Raw genomic sequence first — 26,848 nt, 5'->3', positions numbered from 1 at the left:
AGGAGTTGATAAACTGAAACAGTAGCTTGTGGAAGGGAGTCATATCTGTCTTTGGTACACTTTCTAGGGAGCATCTATTTCAAACTTTTGGGAGAACTTCCTGGTGACCACAATGCGATAGTCAACATCATTGTCTATGGCTGGCCACTTCTTCTTCAAATAATTGTCAAATTCCAAAGAAGGGATATTCAAAAGCAGCCCCAGTTCCTCAGCATCAAACTCCATGTCGAAGCCCCCTACTTTACTCTTGACTACCTTCCCATCAAAAGTGAAATTTGTTTAGAACTCCACCACAACAAGAACATATACTAGAGGGAAATCTTTGACAAACATGTGCTTCCACCCCTGTAGCTCCAGTTTCTAAACCAATTGAGCCATTCCCTTCTCATCAGTGTTCGCAAGAATCTTCCTATTTAACACTTTTCTGTTCCTGAACTCTGTGAGTCGATCAACTGCAGTTGTCACATCCTTTCTTGGCTTACCCCTACTTGCTCTTGCAGAAGAGGTAGCAAGTTTGGTGACTTTGGCACCCCTTTTCTTTGGTGTAGCATACTTTGCTGGCAAGACAAAGTCAGATCCATCTTCTCCATCCACTTCAACAACAGGTTCCAACATTGCAACCTTCTTCTTAGGCTTCTTTGCACTTCTGGACTCCTTCATGATTTGTGCATCAACAGCCTTTCTATTACTCCTTGTGAGGGGAGTTCTAGTAGGAGGAACTACTACTTTTCTTGTTGAGACTGCTGACTTGGTAGCTTTCACAGTAATCTTCTTAGGCTTTTTCCTTACCTAAGATAGAGAAATATTATTTGCATCACTGCTAACTTCTTCATCTCCAAGGAGTTAACAGAGACCAAGTTTCTTGAGCCCTTATCTCTTTACCAATTTCTTCTGAAAGGGCTAAGACAGTGTTTCCAATTGTCATGGAACCTTCAGATTCCTCAATCACATTCCCCTCTTCTTTATCACTTTCGTCATTACCTCCTTCACTCTCACTCATCTCTTCTTGATCCTCACCCTTACTTTCAGAAACCTCCTATTCTTCACCTGATTTTCTTCTTCTGCAGAATCATTAGCCAGTTCAACTGTCTTATCCTCTGTATCACTCTCCTTTTCATCTCCAGATGCTCCCTCATTCTCACTCATTTTTTCTTATTCGGGTATGTTTTGAGCAGCATGTTCCTCATGACTATTCACAGTTTCTTCTTATTCTCCACTTTCCTCACCCTCAGTCCAACTAAAATCAAGGTCATCAGAACCCTCCTTTTGTACTGGTTCTTTACGTCCTCCCCCCTCAACCACAGGCTCCTGACTCATTCATATTTGACCTCCCCGGAACTGGCTCGGCCATGTGAACAACTTCCTGTGATGGCTCGGGTTCGACCCTACTTCGGTGCGTGGTTCTGATTTTGAAGTTGTGCTATTGCAACTTGTTGAGCCTGCAGCATTTTGAATATTATTCGAAGGCTGATTCCGCCTTCTTCGCCGCCTTATGTGTTTTGACCGGATGATTGAACATATCTACAGATGTTATTTTCGGGGTCGACGCCTAGATTTGCATTCAGGGCAACATGGGAACTGACGTCGATGGGGTCTACAACTGGTACTCGCTCGAGATCAACTGGAGGTACTTCGTTTCCCGGGGCGGCTACGTTGTCATTTTCGCCATGAAAACCAAGACCATTATCGATGTGTGTGGGTACTGCTTGAGAGTTTGAAATGCTGATCCTGGAATCAAAAACACTTACAAGAACAAGTGTAAAGCAGTGTGTGTTATGAAAATTAACACCAGACAATCACTATTATCTTTATCCCCACAGTGGGCGCCAAATTATTTATCCTTAAAATCAGATAGCAATTAAATTTGTAAGTGGTTTTAAGGATATGTGATTTAACTTGGAACAAACTGAGAAATATAAGAATTGAAGTTAGAAATTAACTGTAAAATGAAGCAAACCAATGTAACGCGCAACTTTGTCCCTCGTGCTAGGTCGCCCTCGAACCAACTGAGTATATTCAAGATAGCAGGGTCGGTTCCTGACACATTCACATTTGACCTCCCCGGCACTAGTTCGGCCCTGTGATGGCTCGGGTTCGACCCTACTCGGTACATGGTTCTGATTTTAAAGTTGTGCTATTGCAACTTGTTGAGCCTGCATCATTTCGAATATTATTCGAAGGATGATTCTGCCTTCTTCGCCGCCCTGTGCGTTCTGACCGACTGATCGAACGTCTCTGCGGATGCTATTTTCGGGGTCAACGCCCAGATTTGCATTCAAGGCAACATGGAAACTGACGTCGATGGGGTCTAAAATTGGTACTCCCTCGACATCAACTGGAGGCACTTCGTTTCCTGGGGTGGCTACATTGTCCTTTTTGCCATGAAAACCAAGACCATTATCGATGTGTATGGGTACTGCTTGAGAGTTCGACATGCTGATCCTGGAATAAAAAACGATTACAAGAAGAAGTGTAAAGCAGTGTGTGTTATGAAAATTAGCACCAGGCAATCACTATTATCCTTAGCTCCTTCCCCTCTTCTGAAAGGGCTATGACAGTGTTTTCAGTTATCATAGAACCTTCAGATTCCTTACTCACATTCCCCTCTTCTTCCTCACTTTCGTCATTACCTCCTCCACTCTCACTCATCTCTTCCTGATCCTCACCCTTACTTTTAGAAACCTCCTATTCTTTACCTGATTTTCTTCTTCTGCATAATCATTAGCCTGTTCAACTGTCTTATCCTCTGTATCACTCTCCTTCTCATCTCCAGATACTCCCTCATTCTCACTCTTTTCTTCTTATTTGGGTATGTTTTGAGCACCATGTTCCTCATGACTATTCATAGTTTTTTCTTATTTTCCACCTTCCTCACCCTCAGTCCAACTAAAATCAAGGTCATCAGAAGCCTCCTTTTGCACTGGTTATTTACGTCCTTCCTCCTCAACCACAGGCTCCACAACCATTGTATCTACCTTATTTCCAGATCCCCTGCACTCTCTTCTATTGTGGATTTCTCCACTGGTGACTTCTCACTCATGAGTGGAAGAGTATCTAGGGGTGCAACATCTATGGCAGAAACCAAAACATCTAACTTGGAAGTAGGATGTGGTACCTGATCAGTAGTGCCTAAACCTTATTCCCCATGAATCATAGATTCCTTGACTCCAGTGTCACCCTGCGTAGTAGCCTCAGGCACTTTCTTGACAGATTTTCTTGAAGTTGTTTTGACCTTTGCTGACTTAAAGGTAGTTTTCGTAGGAAGCTCAGGTGCATGGCTAGTTTCTTTTGAAGGAGGGGGTACAATGGAGGTAGGAATGAGAGGAACAAGAGCAGTGGGAATAGGGGAGGATATCAAAGGAGAAGGAGCAGGTGTGGGTTCTCTTGAAGGCTTTTCATTTTTCTTCGATTTGGGCTTCAAGATTTTGGGTTTTGCTTTAGCCTTGGTTGATGATTTCATTTTAAAGGGTGTTTGACTGGCTTTAGGCATGGTGATTAGATGAGAGACTCGAAGAAGAGAAAGAAAGAATTAATTTTTGATAATTGATTTCGAATTTTTCTTAGAGTTTGAGAGAAACAATGAGGTTAGAGAAGCTGATCATAAGAGCCTTTTAAAGGCGTTACTCCTGATTTTACTGGAAGAGAGAAGATGACTAAATTTGAGTTTTAACGGGACTCTTATAACGGTTACTTTAACTGGAAGGTTTTCAGAAATAATTGATCTCTAATTGCACATGGATTCCCCTTACTCTTTGACTAGAAGATGATTAGAATTGATGCCAACGGAATTAAAAGTCTGAGTATAGCAATAATTTTAGAATATGAAGTCCTAGTGATTTAAGACAGTATGGCACATACCTGAGTCAAAGAACCAACTCCTTTCTAACCCCTTATTCGATTCTGGAATAAAGCCCCAACACTTCATTTTAGTATCATGCAACACAATTATCAGCCAGATTATCATAGCAAGTGTGTGAGCTTAATACAAGTACAAAGCTGAATCAAATACATTGTACTTAATTATCTACATCTTGTTAAGCCTTTTCTATCCAATTACTGGGAGTCAACTTAGTGGGAGGAGTTGATTAGACCTAGTTCTAGTATATTCTTTTCAAAGTGATCCCTACTGAGAGCTTTAGTAAAAATATCAGCAATTTGATCTTTAGTTTTACAAAAATTAATTGATATATTCCCCTTTTCAACATTGTCTCTAAGAAAGTGATTTCTAATGTCAATTTGTTGGGTTCTCTTGTGTTGACATAGATTTTTAGCAATGTTTATGGCACTGGTGTTATCACAGAAAATGGGAACACAATCAACAAATATACCATAGTCCCTTAACTGTTGTATTATCCAGAGTAACTGAGCACAGCAGGATGCTGCTGCCACATATTCAGTCTCAGTTGTAGACAAGGCCACTGAGCTTTGCTTCTTGGTTCCCCAAGACACCAGACAAGAACCTAGAAAATGAGTTGTTCCTGAAGTGCTTTTCCTGTCAACACGAAAACCTGCATAGTCAGCATCAGCATAACTAACTAGATCAAAGCTATACCCTTTGGGATACCATAGACAGAGGTCAGGGGTCCCCTTAAGATAACTTAGTATCATTTTGACAGCCTTCAGGTGAGATTCCTTAGGGTTTGCCTGAAATCTTACACATAATCCCACACTAAACACTATATCAGACCTGCTTGCCGTTAGGTACAATAGTGACCCAATCATTCCTCTATATAGTTTCTGCTCCACATTTTTCCCTTCTTCATCAACGTCCAGTTTTGTTGCAATTGCAATGGGTGTGTCAATGGACTTAGAGGAATCCATGTTGAACTTATTCAGTAGTTCTTTGATATATTTTTGCTAATGTATCATGGTTCTAGTAGGTGTTTGTTTGATTTGCAGCCCCAGAAAGAAGTTCAATTCACCCATCATGCTCATTTCAAACTCATTTCCCATCATCTCAGTAAATTCCTTGCACATTGCTTTATTGGTAACCCCAAAGATAATGTCATCCACATACACTTGCACAATCAGAATATTCTTCCCTCTGCTCCTCAGAAATAGAGTATTGTCCACCTTTCCTCTTACAAAGTTGTTGGCTAAGAGGAATTTTGAGAGCCTTTCATACCAAGCTCTTGGAGCCTGTTTCAATCCATAAAGAGCTTTATCCAGTTTGAACACATAGTAAGAAAATACTTCACTTTCAAATCTAGGAGGTTGTTTGACAAACACTTCATCCTCCAGGTAACCATTCAAAAAGGCACTCTTTACATCCATCTGGTATAAAGTGAACTCCATGTGGGCAGCAAATCAGCATCCTTATAGCCTCCATTTTAGCTACAGGTGCAAATGTCTCATCATAGTCAATGCCCTCCTCTTAATTGTATCCCTGAATTACCAGTGTAACCTTGTTCTTTGTGATATTTCCTTGTTTATCCAACTTGTTTCTGAATACCCATTTGGTACCTATGACAGTTCTGTTCTTGGGTTTCTGTACCAGGTGCCAGACCTTGCTTCTCTCAAATTGATTTAGCTCCTCTTGCATGGCTATGATCCAGTTTGGATCCTTTAGTGCTTCTGTGATGGTCTTAGGTTCAACCTGCGAGAGGAATGCTGTGAGTACACATAGATTTCTTAGAGAAGACCTGGTTTGCACCCTTGCATTTGGATCAGAGTTGATATTCTCAAGAGGATGTGAGCTTTGATGCTTCTGTGGTCTGATCTGTATACCTAGAGAAGATTCACCCGAGGAGTGACCTAAAAGCTCAGGTTCAATATGTGTGACTTCATTAGTCTGATCATCAGTTAGAGTAGTTATTTCTTCTTCTGGTTCCTCATGATCACTGTCAATTTCCTTGCGGTTTTCAGATCCATCTTCATCATATTCCTTTGTATCTCCATCACCGGTGAATCCTATGTCATAATCTTCATCCTGCAGACCTTTCTCACCCAAATTGTTAGATTTATCAAAAATAACATGAATATTTCTTCCACACACATAGTACTTTTATTAAAAACCTTATAGGCCTTACTATGTGGAGAGTAACCCAAGAAAATTCCCTTATCACTTCTGTCATCAAAATTACCTAGAGCTTCTTTCCCATTATTATGCACAAAATATTGCACCCAAAGGCTCTCAAGTGAGTGATGTTGGGTTTTCTTCCTCGAAGTAACTCAAAAGGAGTTTTCTCAAGAATGGGTTTGACCATGCATCTATTTAGTAGATAGCAAGCTGTATTGATTGCCTCAGCCCAGAAATTCTTAGGCAGTCCATAGGCAATCAACATGGTCCTCCCCATGTCTTCTAAGTATCTATTCTTTCTTTCTACAACCCCATTTTGTTGTGGAGTTCTAGGTGCAGAGAAATTATGATCAATGCCATGTGATCCACAAAACTCAAGGAATTGTATTTTCAAATTCAGTTCCATGGTCAGTTCTTATACTTAAAACATTACATCTTAGCTTTTATTGAATCATTCTGACAAATACACAGAAAACATCAATGTTTCATCTTTGGATACTAAAAATAGAGTCCAGGTATACCTGGAGAAGTCATCAACAATCACAAACACACACCTCTTACCTCCTATGCTCCTTATTCTCATTGGTCCACATAGATCCACGTGAAGGAGTTCTAGAGGTTTAGAAGTACTTACAAACTTCTTAGATTTTTGACCTAACATGTTTCCCTCTAACACAGACATCACATACCTTGTCATAGGTGAACTCAACTTTAGGTAGCCCAAGGACCAAGTCCTTTGCTGCCAACTTATTGAGGTGAGAGAGACTGGCATGTCCCAGTCTTCTATGCCATAATAGTGGATCATCTTCCACTACACTCAAACATGTGTGCTCACTTTGGGGAAGTGACATACTCGATATCTTGTAAGCATTGTTATGTCTCTTATCCTTTAGCACAATTTCATCAGTATCAAGCTTAGTGACAATGCAGATTTTGGAATTGAATTTTACCTCATTTCCTTTGTCGCACATTTGAGAGATGCTAAGAAGATTGCGTTTAAGACCTACCACGTAATACACATCTTCTATAGCATGAGAGAGTGACTTACCATCCTTGCCAATACCTGTTATCTGGCCCTTTTCCTATTTTCAAATGACACACTCCCTCTTTGGAAGGCTGTCAGTGAGAGGATGTTTTTCTTTTCTCCAATCATATGTCTTGAGCATCCACTGTCTAGATACCAGTCCTGATTGGTTCCTCTCACCTTATCCTGCACCAAAATTCACAAGTTAGTTTTGGGAAACCAGACTAGCTTGGGTCCCTTTTTGTTGGAAAAAGGATGAATCAGATCCCTTCTTGCCCAGAAGGGGAGAGAATTAGAAGATATTTTCTTGTTAACCTTAATCCATTTAGTATGGACATGAGGATTAACCTTTGGATCCTCTTCCTTCTTCACATTTTTAGCAATGCCAAAGGTGTTTCTAAACTGAGCATAAATTAAGGCAGGGCAAGTATCTCTAAAGTGTACTACTCTTCCACAATGAGTGCACATGTCATTATCAGAAATTCCTACATACTTCGGGTCAAACTTAGGGACAGGTTTTCTGTAGTCAATTCCAGATTTGTTAGAGCTACAATTTTCATTCAGCCAATTCAAGGCATCAGAAGAACTATGTTATTTGCTTAGTCTAAAGAGTTCATAATTAGTCTTTTCTAGGTTTTCATACAGGACTTTATTTCTACATTCAGCATCACAAAGATTATCATTAGTAATTTTTAATTCCTTTTCAAGCTTATCCTGCAGATCACTCATTTTTCCTTTGCAATGTGTATCAAGAGACTTCTCATTCTCAGAAGTAAGTTCAAGAACCTGGTTCTTAAGGTCTTTGACCTGTTTCTCTAAACTAGCTTTATCAGATTCAAGCTCTTTGATATCAAGTTTGACACAAGAAAGGTTGCTCATTAGCTGATCATTTCCATTACTCATTTTATCCATTTCATTCATTAAGGTCACAATTATGGCCATCAGTTGCTTTTTGGATATAACATGAATATTTTCTTTCAAGTCAGATATACTTACCTAGTTTGCCTCATCTTCAGTTTCTGAATCACTCATGATCATCATTCCTATCACTTCTTCCTCAAGTTTTGATTCTCTAATCGCCATCAGATCCACTTTGATGTTTTCACTTTCAAAGTCAGTTTCTAAGGTTCTCCATATATCATGAGCAGAGATACAAGAGGACACTCTGAGGAGAGTGTTTCTAGACAGACTTCTGTAGAGCAAGTCCTTTGCTTTAGCATTTTTCTGAACTAGTTGACGATATTCCTCATCATATTCCTCTTCTCTTTTGTTGCACTTGTTACCTTCACCATCCAATTTGGTTGGGAGAATTGGTCTATGACTGACAATTATCCATAGGTCAAAGTTAGTAGCCTGAAGAAATGTTTCCTTACGTAGCTTCCATTCATCATAGTGGTGTTCATCAAACAAAGTAGGTCTCCCAATGTGCATTCCAAGTTGTACTGGGGGTTCTGTCTTCAAAGCTTGGTGTTCATCAATCACAACATAGAGACTTATAGCCTCATCCTCCTTTTCTTCCTTTTGATCACTCCCACTATCCTCATATGTTACCAAGAATGCCTGTTTCATTGCTTCAGTAAATCCCTTGCCTAGGATTTTTCCTTTGTTGGAACCTTTTTCTCTCATCTTCTCCCATTTCTCCATTTCAGCTCGTTCTTTGCTCCGCTTGATTTTCCACATTGGGTAGTTCTTTACCATGTGATCTAGCTTGCCACACTTGTAACACCCATTATAGTTAGCTTTGTCGATCTGCTTGTGCTTACTACTGGTCTCTCTCTCTTGGATGCACTTTTGGAATTCTTCATGAACCTCTTGAACTTGGCAAACATTGTTAGATTAGGATAATCATAGTCAGATTCATCATCCTCAGATGCTTTAAGAACCAAGGCCTTATCCTTCTTTGGTTCTTCTTTGCACAGTTCTATCTCTCTCATTTCATGAGTTTTTAAGTTTCCAACTAACTCATCAAGTGAGATTTTATCCAATTCCTTGGCTTCGTGGATTGCAGTGACTTCTGATTCCCATGAAGCTGGAAGGATTCTTAGAACTTTGCTAACCAACTCTTATGAGGTAAACACCTTTCTAAGTGATTTCAGTTCATTGGTTATTATAGTGAACCTAGTCATCATATCCTGGATGGGCTCAGACTCCTTCATGGAGAAAAGTTCATAGTTTCTCACGAGTAGTTCAATCCTTGATCTCTTTACTTGATTTGTTCCTTCATGAGCAGTTTGGAGTGCATCCCATATATGCTTCGCATTAGAGCCCACATAAATTCTATTGTACTCATCAGGACCAAGTCCACAAATAAGGATTTTCTTAGCCTTTGCATTCTTCTCCATTATTCTGAAATTTGCTGCCACAAATTCAGAGGGGTCCTTAGGAACTGTTTCACTTTGTGCATTTTGTTTAGTAGGAATCAATGGACCTTGGTTAACTATGTGGTCCATAGTTCATAGTCTTCAGCTGTCAAGAAATCTTCCATTCTTGCTTTCCACCAACTGTAATATTTTTCATTGAATAGGGGTGGTCTGGTGGTTGATTGACCTTTATTAATTCCAGGTGGAGCACTCATCTTTCTTCCAAGATCTCTCTAGGTGTTAGCTGTGTAAATGAGAGAACATGCTCTAATACCAATTGTTAATTTGAGTGCCCGTATGGATTACTAAAGAACTTGATTCTTTACCGTGTTTTTAGGCATAAAGTAAATAAGCAATAAAATGAACACATCGATTTTACGTAGAAAATCACCCAGCTCAAAAGGTGCAAAAACCACGACTACCACGTAGGATTTTCAACTCCAACTCTACTAGAACAATGAGCCAAAATGTATCAATTACAAGACTATAATTCAATAATCTCGAGTACTCCTACTACTTCTATTTGATTCACAAGTTACTCTAACTTGTAAAGCAAAATACTCACTTCAACTCACTAATTGTTTATGACGTTTGATTACAACTCAATTTCCTAAAACACATTCATTGGTCTGACTCGGAAGAATACAAAGCAAGTACTCAACACAAGTAAAAATAACTTATGACACTTTAGTTGATGTGTAAAAGGATAGTTCAGAAGTCCAAAATCAATCCTATTTAAAATACCACTTGAGATCTTCTAGAAGTCCTATTCATAGTAAGCTTCCTCTTTGATAGGACTCCTAGTATTCCAAGGATATCACAAGCTTTGGGACTTTGTCTCTGACTGAATTATCCGTATCTTCTTGAGCAATGACCCTTATCACTTATAGCAGCCATCTTCCACCAAACTCGGACCTGGGTAACTTTGACATAAAGTTAGTGTCTTGTACATACATACAAGTATCAATCACGAGGAGCTGATCCTTTAACCTGTGAAGCTGGTTCTTCACAACAGTTAAGCAGCTACATTAAGAACCTGGTTCTTTGAGCAGTTAGTCATACTTTGTTAATCATCAAAACATCAATACTCAACAGGGAGAAAATTTCAGTTTAATCTAGAACCTAACTTCTTCACTTGAGATCTGACACTAGAGCAAATCTTTGATCAAAACGACCAATTACTCTAATTTGGACAATTGAGCCGCTGTTTTATATAACAACAACAAATTAACATCAATAAAGATTTTGCTTTTGCTGTCACTCCATGTGTTCATTTGGAAAATCCCATAGCTATTACAGGTACTTGAGAGCAAATAGTAAAAAAATGCTGATGCCTGGAAATGAAAAGGACAGAACGACCATTTTATCCACGGCAGGCTAAACAGGCATGCCTACTAACCGACTTTCTCTGTAATTCCCCTAATTTATTGCCTTTGAATTTGATTTCAATAGTAAATGAAAAAGAGATTAAAGAGAGAACCAACAGTGCTGAAAGCGACTAAAAAAAGGCATGCTAGATGATGTATAGGCATTTCTAGGAAAAATTTCCTAGAGATAAAAAGGTACTGGGAAAATTTATTAAATATACTTGATGGTATAATCCGAAGAAAAATTGAAAAAAAATGCTCGAGAGCAAAATATAAAGAGTAAAAGGTGGTTTCCTCTAGCAAGAAAGGGATTTGATCACTCCTAGGACTTATCTTCAAGGTACATTGAGTTAGAGGCAGCAAGAAGAGCTGCACCAATGCCAGAACCATCATTGGAGTGCTCGAAAACAATGCTTGTCGCCAATTCATCTCCAAGCAATTCCTTCAAAGTGTTCTCTAAGCACGTCCTGTATTCTGTATAGTGCTCGTACAATCCGCCATCCATGGCTACAACCGTCTTCTCTAGACCACCTTGCCGAGGAGTATCCCTTCCCATCTTTTTCAAGATGCCCAATACACCCGCAGCTGCAAGCCTTGCCCCACGTGTCGCAACGATGTTGCACAGCTCAATGACTAATCTCCTTGTCTTCAAGGAGGTATTAGATATCTAAATGACAGAATAAAGAAAAGTGTGAATTCATGTTTGGTGATATGAAAATATATGATCAAGTAAAAGTTATAGCAAAATTTAAAGTATTCGTTGATGGAGAACAAATATCAATAGATCTCAAATCTCTTTTTCCATATCCCAAGAAAAAAATCCGTTGTGTGGATAATTCTATGATCTTACGGATTTTGAATCAGGAAATATTATAACAATTCAAGAAAGCTATCTTAAACCTTCAAATGTTCTTTCTTTCCATCTTGCGCGAGAGTTTTTTCCTCTTCATTTTTGTTCAGAGCTTAAAAGATAACCTATACAAAAGAATGTATCAAACATATTTTTTTCCAAATATACTAATTATAATGGAGATTATTTTCTTCCGAAAGCTTTAAGTTGGGTGCTTTAAAAGTTAGTTCAGTTGTTATTGATTTTTTACGACAAAGCACTTTTGTCAGATAATTTTGTTCTAAACATATATCAATTTGTAGGTTGGCGCTATCTTAGAGGCTAGAACTCCTAGGCAATTACCGCAAAGAAAAGTTTCCATTTGATTCATCACTATCTGATACTTCTGTTTTTTTCTCACAGCAAAGAAAATCTATCCATTATTCAAATCTTTTCAGCCTTTGTTCCAATGCGAATGACAGAAGAGGTGGTATAGTTCTCCTGAGAGTTATTCTACAAGGCAAAATAATAGTATATTCCATACCCCTGAGCAATAGGAAACACAAAAGTGCCAATTTGTTTTACACTGTATTTTTCATGAATGGGTAAATATAAACTAATGAAAGGCAACTTTGTTTTAATTTAAGTAAGAGTTGAATAGCAATAATATTTACCTCTAAAATATCCTTCAGCTTGTCACCAACCACTCTCAGATCAGAGGATGCGTCATGATGCATCGCAGACATATCAGGTGTCCTGCATATTGTTTTACATTTTTATCACTGGAGCTGTTTGTATGTGCACAAACAAACACAACAGACGCTTTCAAGGATTCAAGGAAACTAGAAAGGCATGAGAAGCAAGTGAATTAGAAACTAAAGTTAACTGAAGGATTTCTAAATCGGTCTTAGCTCTGGCATATTTCACCCACCTTACTCATTAGTATCCAGACATGTTGTAGAGAGTAAGTGACATTGACTTGCAAGGCTTTTATCTAATTACAATCAAATTACAAGTTCCAACACATCAGTCCATTATAGGTGAAAAAGGATTTCCCAAGCTAGCACTAAATATAGCCCTTGTGCTCTGTACAGCCTCTAGGGAACTTCGAAAAGCCAAGAAAGGAGTGATAAGCTCCTTAAGCATGAAGGAAATGAATACTACGAAGCACAAGTCATGTTATAATTTACCAAGAGAACTAGTGAAGATCAGCTCTTTAGGTATTTAATAATGCAATTTGCATTAGAGGATAATTAACCGACAATTCTGAAGCTACAAAGAAGTACCTCAATACAAATGGACTCTTGAGCTTTGGAGGGACCTCATCACCAAAAATGCCAGCTTCTTCGGCCACCCTGAGTAGAACTCTGCGTAAAATTTCTCCCAAGTACATGCCAGAAGTCATCTTCTCAAATATCTGTTAGGATGAACAGAAATATACTTCAGATACATCTAATTAATCGCAACATAAAACTACAAGTTATAAGAGCAGACAAACAATCACCTGATCACCAGGATTCAAACTATTAGTATCCAACGCATGATCATACTGTGTCAAGGGAAGATGGGATGACCTAAAATTACCCCATTCCATGTTGATAACCTAGAAAGAAACACAGGATGCATTTAGCAACTATTCCTGCTGCAGTATCGGAGAGAAAAGAAGATCAATAGTCACTGAACAGATCCTAACCATTTCACCAGATTTTGGCACAGGACCATGCCACTTTGGAATCGCCTGCACCCGTTCCACATAGGCTGCATTGGTCCCTGTACCTAAGATAACAGCAACAGCTACGTCGTTGTGTGTATATTTACCACCAGCCAACGTCCCAACAGTATCATTCACCTTCCATTAAAACATAAGTCAAAATCAATACTTTACAACTAAGCAGCACTAACATGCTTTTCTGATAAGAAGTACTATCAAAATCTTTTTTCCTCACACACAATTTAAATAGAATAATATTCCTCCGTGGCACCAGATAAACTCACCAAAGCTGAGACCCGCATATCAACTCCTTTTCTTTTCATAGCTTTTGCGAGTTCTCCAACAACATCTTGGCCAACCTATGTCCATGCAATTACCATAAGCTTAGCTCTGCAGTTTGTTAAATCTAATACTTTTTCTCAGCATATAATTATCAGGTTTCATAATGGTTGTTAATTTTAACATAAACTGCTGCAACTTACATGATGATTCTACTCCTTTTGTATTGGAAACAATTGAGTACCATTCATTTGACATTAAGTTATATGTTGTTGTCTATAGCAGGAGTATAATATATCCAGTGGAAGCATATTTGATGCGGCACTTGTTGATTATATCCACTAACCAAATGAGGGACTTAATCTTTGAATAGAGAATATATAGAACAAGAAAACTATACTCGCTCTTCCATTTAGTATTGTCAAAAGCTAAAATCATAGAAAAGCACCAAGATCTGTTGGAACTTTATGCGCAACGGGCATTTTAAGTGCCCGGTTTAGCAATGTGTGTGTGTGTATCTATGTATTTATAGACACACGCACACACTTATACACACAAAAGAAAAAATAACAATGAACACAAAGGAAATGTTATGGAACTGGAATTTCCAGTTAAGTGAAACATCAACTGAACAAAAATATACTGTTTTGAAGTTTCTGATTCAGATGGAAAGATGCAATCTTAAGTTTCTCATCTAGATTTAGTGACTAGCTTTTTCATACTACATTTAATAGTGCTCCCATTGAAGCCGTCTAAGCAAGGAAAGGGCCAAACTTTCATTGCACCCAACATTTAGCGCTTATCCGTGCCTTTAATAACACTGCTTCCATAAATGGGGGAAGAAATCTTAAAATTTGTAGTATCAAAGTTTTCTTTCAGGCCAATCATATCTTAGCGTCTAAACCTAACACATAATTTGAAAAGTAAATCAGTAGGGAAAACCATTCATTTTATCTTATCTTCAGAACTAGTAGAAATACTGAAACTAAATTGGAAAGAACACAACCAAGCTGCAGAGAGTGGATGGCTAGAAAAAAGCATGGCACGAATCACTAAAGGTTAATATGGATATATTGACTCTACAAGGAACTGTGATAAACAGGAAATGCAAAGTAGTGATGGCAATGGATACCGCATCATCAATGGAGAAGCCCTTTGTCCACCTCATAATAGTCCCAGAGTTGATTGAAGTCTGCATTACCGGGAATGAGAAGGTGAAACCTAGTTCTCTCTGCTTACCAGGAGGTTGTTGAAACTTTTCCCCTTCCTCGTTGACAAATTTTGCAAGTTCTGCCGCAATATAATCAAAAAGTGCCTGAAATCATGTTAAGTTGTCAACTATAAGAGCTCAAAAGGAATGTGGTTAAAAATTGAGAGGTCAAAATACTTACTTCTGAAGTCCCAACCATCAAATTTGGAGGAATTGATGCCTCCGCAAATTCCTGATGAACAATACCACCATCTTTTCCACCAAGTTGCACTCGCAATACTCGAAAATTTGTTCCACCAAGATCCAACGCATAAAAGACGCCAGCTTCATCACTAAATTTAAAAAGTTTTGATGAAACAAACTTCTCAAAAAAAAAGTATTGATGAAACAAACATTTAGCATATCCTCGTTTTATCAAATGTTATACCAGTCACTATACAGAACATGTTAAATCACTTGAAGAAGTATTATGCACAGCACAACTTGGCTGTATACTTTGGCTACTGTTTCAAAAGAATATTAAAACAGTCATTGATGAGAGAGATGATAGCTGCAAAAGCACACATCACAACCATTGCAAAGAAATTTACTTGACCTCATATTGCAAATTGCAATGATAATGCCCATTGCCCTGTATGTCAAATTCAACTCGGGTATGTCCAGGGAATTTGAGGAGTAACTTTTATACCGGAGAAAAATTCAGGTAAATCTTGTTAACTGCTTCTAATAAAAATGCTCAATGTGCCAGCTTACATCTCTCTCGACAACATATTACATCAACGAATAGCTTAATAAACCACAGAGAACATGTAAAGCAGAAGAAACTAAGAAAATAAAAGTATCCTAGAATTCCATAATGCAACTACAAGTAAATGATATCTATATACTCCGCAGTACTTATCATATAAGACAGAACAAGCAATAAGAAAAACTGAATCTTGCACCAAGAGTGTGGCGTAGTGGTCAATGAAGTGGGAGGAGAACCATGAAATCTCATATTCAGATCTCATTTCTTCCCATCTGTAATATGGCCAATATTTTGGCTAATGGAATCCATCTCACATAAGCATAAGCATAAGCATATTCGCAAAGTGTAGACTTTGTTGGCAATATTCTTTGGAACCCAAAAATATTGCATTGTGTGGTGGATATCATTTGTACAAGTTGTATCTTTTCTTTTACAACTAAGAGGCCAAGACTTTTTTGCCTATAAAAGGAAAGGACATTAGTTCATTTTAATCACACCAACAAGACTTGAGTCTTCATTTCTTGTTTCTTACTTTCCTCCTTTATTAAGAGTATTTTGTATGAGTTAGTGTTGGGAAGCACTTAAGTGAACCCTTTCTTTGGAATGATCTTGTGAGGTTATTCTCTTAGGGTATTTGGGATTAATTAGAGTGTTTACTCTAATTTTGTACTCTCTTTTGTACTCTTATTGGTATAGTGAAATTGCTCCTCCCCGCTTGTGGACGTAGGTCACTTTCACCGAACCACGTTGAATTTGTGTCTTCTTTATATGATTTAATTATCGTTGTTATCAACTTCCATTGTCTTTGTTATTGTCACTATAATATTGTTTGGCTAAATTCTGCACTACCCGAATTCTCGATCCTAATACCGTCTCCTTAAGAATTGGTGGGTAGAGTTACTAGTACCTATGCTGGTGGAGGGTAGCAGGTACCTATGTGAGCACCAGCTGGCCGGATTACCACCGCCATAAATAAAAAGACTGAATCTTTAATACATTTCACACCCTCCTCATCATATCCCGATTAAGTAGAGACTAAGAATATAGTCCTACAACTTAATCTGGGATCATGCTAGAGCAAAACGCTCTGAAACAGTACATTTGACAATTAGGTTCAACACAGGATAGCCAAATCTATAGTGTCACCAAATCTAAAAGCTGAAGGAATCTAAGCTTCAATTTAAAAGAAAAAAAAATTAAAAAAAAAGATTTTCAACTCAAAGAGCAAAAAAATAATATTCCAACCACTGAATTAATACCACGAATCATTAACGACAAATAATCACCGCTAATCATACCCGGTGGGGAGATTATCGACGTAAGTGATAAGCATCTTGAGCTTGCTACCACCTTCGGAGGCAAGTCCAGCGTGCATCTCGACGGTCATAGCATCAGCGACTTGCTTGAGCTTAGCATCAGGGGTCCCACACTTTTCCTCAAATTCACGAAGAATAGCCATAGCACGTGCCCATTTGCTAGATTTGCGCATACGGTGGTTCACTATTAATGCCGCCACTGCACATACCGTAGCGGCGCCAATTACGGCGGCTCCCACCGTCGCTTTCTTCATCCTTTCTTTTTGTCACGGCAGAGGAATTGGAGGTTGGCTAAAAGTTGGTCCACCGAAACAAATGAAAAAAAAAATACAAAATGAACAAAAAGACTGGGGATTTTTGTACTTTTAAGGACAGTAATAAATTACAGGGGTGTTTGTTATGAATGAGATCGGATCATACAACCTTTGGGTGGGTAGGTGGGGGGTAGGACTTCAGTAATCGAACGAGAAAAGGGGGGAATTTATTAGTGGATGAGATGAATTTTATTACTCTATTTATTAGCAAGATTTTGTTAATCTACCTTTGAGAGTGAATAATAAATAATAAAATATTTAATGGATAAAATTAGGGAAGTCATTTCTGATGGAAAAGAAATTTTATTGAAATATATCTTTTGATGTTTGGTTGATGAATGGTAAATTTAAAAAAAAATAATTATATGTTATTAGCTAATTGGATAGTAGTTAAGTGTTAATTGAAGTAATAACGCAAAGTTAAAAGTCAAGATAACTCTATATTATTAGTATTAGTTAACAGTAAAATTGATCATATTAACCTTTATTCATTGAAAATATAACAATACTCTTAGGCTCTTTACTCCACTGACAACTTTAAAAAAAAAAATTAATTCTTTCTGATATCTGAAAAAATAAAATATTGTGGACAACAAAAAAATAGCCAAAAATCAATTAAATTAGATCGGAGTGAGTAATTATTAGCATTTATGTTTTTTTGATTAGGATTTAAGATGCATTTAGACTCCAACACGCATCTAGTTAAGCCAAAATCATCCGAAATCAAAAGAAGTAAAAGCAGCTAGCCTCTTTCAAAATTATCTCTTCACACTTACTATTATTTGCTCATATATTGGTGGAGAACAACATATTTACATATTTGAACCAATATATTTACCAAGATTTTATATTTGTCTGATATCGACGTAGGAGCAACCAGCCAAAAACGTCCTTTTTTCGACCTTTTGGGCAAGGCAAGAAATATCGTATCACGTGTCTTTTCTCTCCAATTTTGATATTTTGGAAATTTGTTTTGGTTGAGCTGTGTACAAATTAATTATACTAACTGTGCCATTCTTTTTTTTTTTAATAATAATAATACACTCATAATATGACTCAGGATTGATCTAGCGGTAAGAACACAGTACGTGAATTAAGTGCACTGACACTAATTTGAATACCAAGTTTCAACTGTGTGCTACTGATCCTTGATACTTTTTCTATTATAAAAAAAAAAAAAAACACTCAAAAAATGTATATGTCTTATTTATTACTCCAAGTCTCCAACTATCAAAATTTAGAAGACAAGCGTAGAAATAGGTGTAGTTAAATCAGATTTTCGAGTTCACCTATTAAAGCAATATGAGTGGGATACACCAAATTAGAGACCTTTTCTTAGGCCAGCTCAGCTGATCAAAGAGGAAATTATGTTCATAAATTTTAATATCAAAGTCTCATTTTCTTTGTCTTTACTTTTCAGTATTAGAAACGAAAGTGCCTCTCAATTATTTTGACAAAACTACTACCGCATTACCAAGCAAGAGGTTTGACTTTTAGACCTTTTACTTTGACTGCACACAACTTGAATGAAACTCTTACTAGTAAATCGTTGATCCTTTTATCAATGCTATATTCGCATCATCGCATCACATTTGCTTTTGACTTTATCTTAGTTTCCTTTTCATTCCAAATAAATAAAAATAAAATAATATTACACAAATAGCCAGTTAAATTCACTATTTAATTTTTTCTAACCGCTATAAATAAACTATATACTGATTATACACAGTTATTTATGTATTATTCATAGATTATAGATATTCATCTGCCGGTTATTTCTAGTTTAAACAATTGGGTTGGCAGCTATTTAAGTTAATTATTCTAAAAAAAAATTAAACCTTTTAATCCACGGTCTAAATAGTTTTTGAGTAAACTGAAAATTTTATGAGAAAACGTTGTACTATGGTCTAAATTTTGAAGAAAAAAAAAGGGGGGGGACATTTGCTTAAAGCATCAGCCTAACGAGTTTTCTTGAAGCCCAAAAGGAAATATTGGCCCAGACTGTAATCTGCTAGAGCCCAACTCCAAAACTCTAGGCTATTCCCTTAGCTGGTGGGCCCTGTGAATTTTCGTAAGTTACACGAAACCGCGCAACTCGTCCACATGCCCCAACGGTCATATTTCAGAAATTCAGATTTAAAAATCCTTATGCTACGTATTCCTAACGGTCATCTTCTTCATTTCCCTTCTCTACCTGTCGCTATTCATATATTCCAAAACTTTTCAAGAAAGCAAGATAAGAGTGATTTCTGAAATTAGGAGAAATTCATTTTTTATTTTTCTGAGTGAAACGCAGACAATCTTGAAGGAAAATGGATGGTATTACTCCTCGGAAAGCAACTCCATCGCTGAGCTCTCCTAATAAGCCTTCTGCTGTTCCAGATCGTTCGCTTTCTGGTATGTTCTTACGCATTTATCATATAAATTTACCCTAAGTTCAACCATATATTGAATTCTTGAAACCCTAAAATTAAGTTCTTTTGCAATAATTTCTTTGATTGATTCACTCACCAACATTGTATGTTCATTGTGATGTAGTTACTAGGAAATGCTTGAAATCATCGAATTTATAGTAGCTGTATTTATCTCATATTGTCTTTGTTTTGTTGATAGTGTTTTTATTTCTGTTATTAGGGTCGAGAGAAACGAATGAAAATGATCAGCCGGTTGTTCAGAAATCCTTGACTAAAACTTTCATGTCACCTACCATATCTGCAGCTTCTAAAGCTTCAGTTCCAATTAGAAAGAAAATTTTGGCCGAAAGGAATGAAATTTCCAGCTCTTGTGAAAGCCATCCTCGGAACAAAGCCTCAAATCTTGGGTCTAAAACCAATTCCCTAAATTCAACTTCTCATCATCGTTCTGGGAAATTACCTATTTCTAATTCCTACAGTTATGCCTCTGAATCTGATAATGATCAAGAAAACAACTTTGTTGTTGATTCATCCTATAAGCCTTACGACCCTCTCACTAATTACCTTGGCCCTAGGCCTAAGTATCTACGTTACAAGCCAAATAGGGGTCGTCCTATCATTCTTGATTCAAATCAAGAAATCAAACAAGGCGATTCTATTGATTCTCAGGAATCTGATGATAATGAAGGGTCATTGGAGCAAGTTCATGATTCCTCAAATCTGCCAGAAAAACATAGTAATTTGGAGGCAGAAACTGAAGAAGATGGGGATAATGGTGTTCACGAGGATGGTGAAGAAATGGAAGAAGTTGTGGAAGAAAAATGGGGTCTGAAATGGTTATTCAAAATTTTGCTTCTATTGGTTGTTTTCTTCCTTTCAGGCTCAAATTTATCTTCCATGAACTCTATGGTGAGTTCTGACAATGGCGATGTGATTCGCAAGAACATCTTTGAAGCTGTTTTGCATGAAATTTATGGGAGGGGAAGTGTTCGTATGGAGCAGCTAGAGTACTCTCAAAGTAACCTTCTGGAGTTGAGTCAAAGAGGGACTTATCATGAACTTAAGGCAGTTGAATTTGTTGAAGATGTTGTGGGTTTCTTGAATGTGGAAACTGCTGAAATGGAAGAAACAGCTGAGAAACTGAGAGGAACAAGTGCAGATATTGATATTGAACGAGACAGCACAGAGGTTAATGTTACTGATCAGAGTGTACATGGTGGTGAAGAGGAGGAAACCATGTCAAAAGCTGCTGGTGAAGTTACTAGTTCCAATGAGGCAGATGAGGAAGAAGCTGAATGTTTTCATGAGCAGCTACAGAGGGATCAAGTTCTTGGGAAGGACTCTAATCAAGATGAGGAAATCATGTCAAAAGCTGCTGATGAAATTACCAGTTCCAATGAAGTGAATGAGGAAGAAATTGAACCATTGCTTGATGTCATTTCAAGTACTTTTTCCAATGTGCAGTGTGCTGCTCAGTCAAGTTACAAATTTGAGCAAGCAGAAGCTGCTTACAATGTTGAGCAGGTGGAGGTAATCTCAGAGGAAATTGCTGTAGATGAAGAATTATCTGAGACAGAATTTAAAGTAGCTGAAGTAATTGACACCGAATCTGAAACCAGCAATCTTGACATTGAAATAGAGTCTGAGAAAGTTGAAGTTGAAGAAATTGGACTGAACAACACAGTTATTATCATTGGAGTTTCTGCAGCTTCAGTGCTTTTAGTGGCATCTTTGGTTACCATCTATGTTTCAAGGAAACCAAGAGCTTCTATCGAAACTCCTCAAACTGGGATACTAAATGTTCCAGTTATTGCTAGCACTACTGAAGAACTCTTAAAGGGGAAAACTGAAACTTCTGTAAAGGCTTCATCTTTGCATGAATCACTGAATGACCCCTCAGAAAATCACAGAAACTCTTACCTTGAGAGAACACCTGCCATTGGCTCCACTACACAAGCTTCATCTTTGTTTGGTCCAAAGAAAGAAGCATTAAAAGAGATTAGTCAAATCAGTGCTCCAAATGTTGAACTGCTAGGGGAAATGGTACTTGAAGAAGTCAGCAGCAGCTCCCTTAGAAGTTGTGTTAGGAAAAACAGTGTAATTGAAGCAGAAGAGAACAGCAACACTAAAGGCAGAAAAGCATCTGTTGTGGATCATTCTAAAACAGATTCTGCATCTTATGGAAGCTTTACAGCTGAAAAGAAGATCATCAAGAAAAAGGTATGCTAAACATTTAGTCTTTTTTTTCCCCTTAAGTGTTCAAATTCTAATGGAGACTTTTCTTATATTTGGATAAAAGCTACAATCTTTAACTGTTTGCTTTCTAAAAGCAGGTGGAGAAAGATGGAGAAGAGGTCAAGAAGATGGTGTTGACAACCCCAGTTAGGCGATCAAGCCGAATTGCTGCTATGTCCCCTTGACTGGATAACTGTAGGATTTTTTTGTTGTTAGTGTAGTGGAAACAGCATCTCTGTTGTTTCATATTCTATGGTCTTCTTTCAGATCAAATGATGTAGTACTGCATCAAGTGCAATGGCAACTAATTGTAACTTGTAGGAAATGATGAATCTCTTAACTTTCAATAGAAAATTCAACTATCTTGATCACTTCTCTTCATTCATAAATATTTTCCAGCCTAGAGAGAGAATAGGCATATACCGAGACTAGCAGTTCTAAAGTTTTCCTCCAAAACAGTATTTTAAGCATATCAAAAAAGGTCCTTTTTATGAGTTCTTTCTGGGAATGATAATGAATGAATATTAAACAAGCAACAATAAGAGTATTATTATTCTTTTCCAGTTTCCAAGGAACTGCAAGGGCAAAAAATATACTTCTGAAATAACATAAACAAAATTGAAGTATACAACATCTCTCTCTTACTCTCTAGACTAGATCTCTCTCTCTCTCTCTCTCTCTCTCTCTCTCTTGAATAGTAGTCTCCTCTTATTTCTTTTTCATTTTTCTGATCACTTGTTTTGATAGGAGGGTTGGGATTAATATCCCAAGTTGATATGATACTACAGTAACAGTAGTAGTCTAGGTTCTATGCAGAGGAATTAGAGGGGGTCTGCTCCTGCTGATAAAACTTGCCTTTCCATTAGTACAAGATGCTGAAAATCTTGAGGCTTTCTTCAATATAGCTGGCTTAGGAAGAGTATATGACTTGTAAGAATCCAATCCAGCTCCATAGCTTTTGCAAGACTTCATTTTCCTTTTGTAAGGTGATTCTTTCTTAACAAGATCCTCTAAACTTGTCACTCTTGATAAAGATGTAAAAGACTGTGATTTGCCTTGATAAAACTTGGATAATCCCCTCCTGCAATATTCATAAATGAAAAGTATAAGAATTCCACCATCAAATTTCATTTCTCATGATAACAAGATTAATCATTTTAAGTTGTAATTCATCAAAAGAGATTCTTTTCTGTTGTTACTACTTTTGTTCAATTTTACATAAACACTATTTTTTTATTATTCCGTTCCAAAACGAATGATTCACCATCTCCTTACTTACATAACATGAACTACTTAAGGTCCAAGATTACTTTTGTATGTGCCAAAAATCAATTATTTCTTCCTTAAATTCGGCTCACATAACGCAAAACGATAAAAGTACTTACTTGATAGGTAATTGTGCCATGAGAGATGATAAGTCATATAAAGCTTCATCAGAATTAGGTGAACAAGAAGAGGGAGATGAAGATGCATCATCTGTTGTGTCTAATGAAGATGAACACGTTGATCCATTTGAAATTGTTGATGATTCTCCAATGGATGATGAAATTGAGGATGAAGAAGTTGAGTGGCTGTTGTTGTATATCTTACCATTATCTAATTCATGTCCTTCGTCTATCATCCATAAATGATGTTGTTGATCTTGATTCTTCATCATGTTTGCTAGCTAAGTTTGCCTTATAATTTCTTGAAATTAAAGAAGCAGATCAAGAAAATGTTGAGATAATAATAATATAATAATAATAATAATCTGTGAGTTGGCTAAAGCGTTGGTGTCTATCTGTTAAAGGCACATGCAAAAGAAAACATGGGATTTTTTGTGTATTCTAGGAAGGCATTTATATATGTGAGTATGCAGAAAAAAGATAATGTGTGGATACAGTTCACTTTTACTTTTGAGACTCTATGACAGCTAATAACACAGAAATTTTCATCACAGTCCAACTAAATAAGTGACACATGTAAAACAATAAGATTAGCAAATGAGAAGATTACACGTGTCGAAAAGTTAAGTAGGTAACACGGCAAGAAAATGGAACACTAGTGTCACAATAGAGGGTCTCTAGATTAAGATAATAATTCAGGAATTGAATATAATGTGTCTGTAGAAATATAGGTAGGCCTTATCCTGAGATTCGACATTATCTTGTCGTATGGTTTCAAATGAATGTCTTGACTTTGGAATTGCACTAAGTTGAAGAGGATAAGCTCTGTGAGTATTGAAATATTAGCCATCAGTATCCGAGTCATCAGCTAAGTCCACAAATATTTTTTTTAAAAAAAGTATATTCTTTTTTTTCTTTGATGATAAGAAACAAAAGTTCTAGATAAAACCATTGACTAGGAGACATGAGGGGTATTCTTGCGTGCCACTTTTCCTACCGACTTTATCTTTTGGCAAAACCCTCCCCCCCCCCCCCCACACACACAAAAAATCCTTTTGCTTTTCAAAAAACCACAAACCAATAATTAAACTTTTTCCTTAGGTATTTTCTACCATTAAATGGAAAGATATATGATAAATTGTTATTTTCTGGATTTTACTCTGGTGGTAAGAGCAAAATGTGTAATCTGTTAGTTAGGCGACGTTACATGTTCAAAAACCCTCCAGACAAAAGCGTTATATTCTGAATTTAAATTCTATTGGTTCAACTTCAAAAAAATTTAATATTGAACTCATTATATTGTTAAAGTTATGAGTCCATATCTGTTATTTATTCCTTTTTAGATGGTTTTTACATATAAATTTATATTTCATGCTGAACGTACTAGGTTCAGATGAATACGGGTACCGCTATGCTGGATCAGCCCCTATCCATATCCATTATTCTCCGAATAAGTTGCAGGGCTTGAAGCGATGCTTTCAAAATCATGCAAGTATCAGTCATCTCTCTCATATGATATTTAAGTGGAGAAGGATAGAAGTTAGAATGACAATCAATTATTTTTTAAATTTTCAATCGCACGTGACTCTCTCTCTCGAAAATTTCTCAATTATAAGAAATAAGGGAATTTTAATATTTTATTTAGGATAAACTAAAAAAGATGCAATTCTAGAATTGCAAAGTAAAATGAAAAATCTAAAACACGCGTGAAACATACTTAAGCGATAAACTTAAATTTCTGAAATCATCAAACATTCAAAGTTAGTTAGCAGTCAATATAAAAGCAGAATTCAATTAAAAAAAGAAAAAAATAGGGGAGAGTCAACATTACTTTACATAGGGAAGGCATGAAAGTAGCTATACTCGTTAGTTTCCTAATACGGAACATTACTCGAATGAAAAAGTCAATAATTTGGGCTTTGTTTAAGAATCCTATATTCCAACCATTTTTCCTAACATCTCCGTTTTTCTTTTGATTTTTGGGTTATGGTATTTAAAATTTTCTATACCACAGAAAGTGAAGAGAAAAGTCTATATCTAATCTAATGTAAAGTACATACAGATAAGAGGAAGAGGTCAATTCAAAAATATTTGAACAAATCTTCACAACGACCTCATAATGCACGCACCTTTCTTTTTCTTTTTAAACTTATTCTTTTTCTCAAATTCAGACCACCTTTTATTTTTGTTTTATTTATCTTTTTTTTTAAAATAATAATATGATATTCGAAACTCATTTACTCAATTATTTGAGATTGCAATCTATTATAAGAGAAACCTTCGTACCACAAGTTTCTCCATTCCCCGGCCTCCCTACAACTACCAGATTGTTTTATAACCAAACTTTCATATTATTCAAGTAATTTTTTTAAGTAAAAAGAAACATATTTCCCCAACTTAGTTTCCCTATGACACGTAATGCAAATAAAATGAAAATAACTATATCATCTTTATTTGACTTACGCGTTTATTAGAAGCAGAAAATATTTGAATAGCTTATCATATTTAGTTTGTTTAAATAATTTTTAAATTTATGATTTAAAATAAGAGAAGTTGGAACTGTTAGTGGAAGTCTAGAAAGATTTGATCAAATCAACTAAAGAAGATAAGCTACAAATCTCTTGGTTCAAATTGTACGTGTAGTCAACTTTGTTTGTATGGCTTGTGGCAACATGATATCTACTTTTCTAGAAATGACACTTTTCAATCATATAATACTTCCAAAATGTTATATGAAGCCTACTTTGAAATCTTTTCCTTGTTCTTTCACTCTATTCATAAATATTGAAAAGTTTGTTATGATCTGGAAATTTCCTAAAAAGTTACTACACGTTTCAAATAGCGTTCAACTCTGTTCTTAATTTTTGGGCAAATTCAAATATTAAGACATTCAATTGCCTAAAACGCTTACGTCACGAATAGTCGTAAATAAGTATGCATTTATATACTTATACTTAACATACAAGCAAAAGATTCATTTTCATTCATGGCAAAGGGATATCCGCATGGTTTCCAGGACTACTAGAGGTGATTTACCTTATTTTCTTATTACTGCGGTGTAATCCACAAATAGCTAAAAACTATAGGGAAGTAGATACTATTATTAGCACCAACTTAGAATGTTGAAATTGTTAACAACTTGTCACGGTCATGTCCAACGGTCAAGGTATTATCTGCTTTGGCCCGACCCCTCTAGGCTATCTCAAGGCTTTTGTGCCTCACTGTTTTGACCCTTGAATTTTAACCCAAAAACACCTTAACAATTAAATTATGAATTCGCCCTTATATGATTCTTAGTTTCTCCTCCCATTTTGGTATGGAATTGCTTACGGTAACAACAAAACCTTATCTAGGGCCTCTTACAACTATTTGAATCTACCTTAACACTATCCCACCTTTTATAGAATAATCAATGGCAATTTCAAAATCTTTCTTTTATCCTCCCTCCTACTATCTCTACCCTCATCCATAATACGTATTTCAACCCTTACTCATCACGCCCCGATACGTTCTGCTGGTTCCCCAATCAAAGCGGCACTTTTTCCACGAAATCGGCATACCAACTATATCTTCACGAATTTCAATCTGCTGAGATGAATGCTGCCCCCCTCACCTGGATTTGGAAACTACATATACC

At 36.7% G+C, this 26,848-nt stretch overlaps 5 protein-coding genes across 6 annotated transcripts; 1 reads left to right on the top strand and 4 right to left on the bottom strand.

The window, feature by feature from the left end:
• Nucleotides 1–4,068: 4,068 nt before the first annotated feature.
• On the bottom strand, nucleotides 4,069–4,821 carry LOC142179782 (secreted RxLR effector protein 161-like). The gene has a single exon (XM_075250656.1). It carries the CDS (start codon nucleotides 4,819–4,821, stop codon nucleotides 4,069–4,071), a length of 753 nt encoding a protein of 250 aa, XP_075106757.1.
• A 36-nt stretch (nucleotides 4,822–4,857) lies between these two features.
• On the bottom strand, nucleotides 4,858–7,985 carry LOC142179781 (uncharacterized). The gene is made up of 6 exons (XM_075250655.1): nucleotides 7,687–7,985; nucleotides 7,359–7,590; nucleotides 7,224–7,229; nucleotides 6,709–7,101; nucleotides 5,396–5,929; nucleotides 4,858–5,274 (listed from the first exon to the last, which is right to left on the bottom strand). The coding sequence occupies exons 1-6, from the start codon at nucleotides 7,983–7,985 to the stop codon at nucleotides 4,858–4,860; spliced, it is 1,881 nt and encodes a 626-aa protein (XP_075106756.1).
• A 2,919-nt stretch (nucleotides 7,986–10,904) lies between these two features.
• On the bottom strand, nucleotides 10,905–17,265 carry LOC107797523 (hexokinase-1). The gene is given in 9 exon segments (NM_001325634.1): nucleotides 10,905–11,437; nucleotides 12,274–12,355; nucleotides 12,886–13,016; nucleotides 13,104–13,202; nucleotides 13,293–13,448; nucleotides 13,595–13,669; nucleotides 14,722–14,904; nucleotides 14,981–15,131; nucleotides 16,846–17,265. Coding segments are annotated over 9 exon segments (1,494 nt in total). The 5' UTR covers nucleotides 17,118–17,265; the 3' UTR covers nucleotides 10,905–11,092.
• Nucleotides 17,266–19,343: 2,078 nt separating this feature from the next.
• LOC107797522 (uncharacterized) lies at nucleotides 19,344–22,194 on the top strand. Of its 2 annotated transcripts, none has more exons than XM_016620422.2 (3): nucleotides 19,344–19,574; nucleotides 19,812–21,811; nucleotides 21,925–22,194. In XM_016620422.2, exons 1-3 carry the CDS (start codon nucleotides 19,490–19,492, stop codon nucleotides 22,009–22,011), a joined length of 2,172 nt encoding a protein of 723 aa, XP_016475908.1. In that variant the 5' UTR covers nucleotides 19,344–19,489; the 3' UTR covers nucleotides 22,012–22,194. The 2 variants fall into 2 exon arrangements, with proteins under 2 accessions (XP_016475908.1, XP_016475907.1); XM_016620421.2 differs by having other exon boundaries at nucleotides 21,922–22,194.
• A 156-nt stretch (nucleotides 22,195–22,350) lies between these two features.
• LOC107797524 (uncharacterized) lies at nucleotides 22,351–23,642 on the bottom strand. The gene is made up of 2 exons (XM_016620424.2): nucleotides 23,212–23,642; nucleotides 22,351–22,907 (listed from the first exon to the last, which is right to left on the bottom strand). The coding sequence occupies exons 1-2, from the start codon at nucleotides 23,481–23,483 to the stop codon at nucleotides 22,628–22,630; spliced, it is 552 nt and encodes a 183-aa protein (XP_016475910.1). The 5' UTR covers nucleotides 23,484–23,642; the 3' UTR covers nucleotides 22,351–22,627.
• Between the last annotated feature and the right edge of the window lie 3,206 nt (nucleotides 23,643–26,848).

Source organism: Nicotiana tabacum, chromosome 4 (genome assembly GCF_000715075.1).
Source record: "Nicotiana tabacum cultivar K326 chromosome 4, ASM71507v2, whole genome shotgun sequence".
NCBI lineage: Eukaryota > Viridiplantae > Streptophyta > Magnoliopsida > Solanales > Solanaceae > Nicotiana > Nicotiana tabacum.
This window is presented reverse-complemented; position numbering and strand designations above follow the sequence as displayed.

Excerpts from the sequence above, each read along its gene's own strand:
- LOC142179782 (XM_075250656.1), bottom strand. The coding sequence starts at position 4,821 with ATGGATTCCTCTAAGTCCATTGACACACCCATTGCAATTGCAACAAAA.
- LOC142179781 (XM_075250655.1), bottom strand. The coding sequence starts at position 7,985 with ATGGCCATAATTGTGACCTTAATGAATGAAATGGATAAAATGAGTAAT. Across the intron at positions 5,930-6,708 it reads TTGAGTTCACCTATGACAAG|GATGAAGATTATGACATAGG; the intron begins GTATGTGATGTC and ends AAAGGTCTGCAG. Across the intron at positions 5,275-5,395 it reads CAAAGAACAAGGTTACACTG|ATGGATGTAAAGAGTGCCTT; the intron begins GTAATTCAGGGA and ends ACTTTATACCAG.
- LOC107797522 (XM_016620421.2), top strand. The coding sequence starts at position 19,490 with ATGGATGGTATTACTCCTCGGAAAGCAACTCCATCGCTGAGCTCTCCT. Across the intron at positions 19,575-19,811 it reads TCCAGATCGTTCGCTTTCTG|GGTCGAGAGAAACGAATGAA; the intron begins GTATGTTCTTAC and ends TTCTGTTATTAG. Across the intron at positions 21,812-21,921 it reads AGAAGATCATCAAGAAAAAG|CAGGTGGAGAAAGATGGAGA; the intron begins GTATGCTAAACA and ends GCTTTCTAAAAG.
- LOC107797524 (XM_016620424.2), bottom strand. The coding sequence starts at position 23,483 with ATGATGAAGAATCAAGATCAACAACATCATTTATGGATGATAGACGAA. Across the intron at positions 22,908-23,211 it reads ATGGCACAATTACCTATCAA|GAGGGGATTATCCAAGTTTT; the intron begins GTAAGTACTTTT and ends TGAATATTGCAG.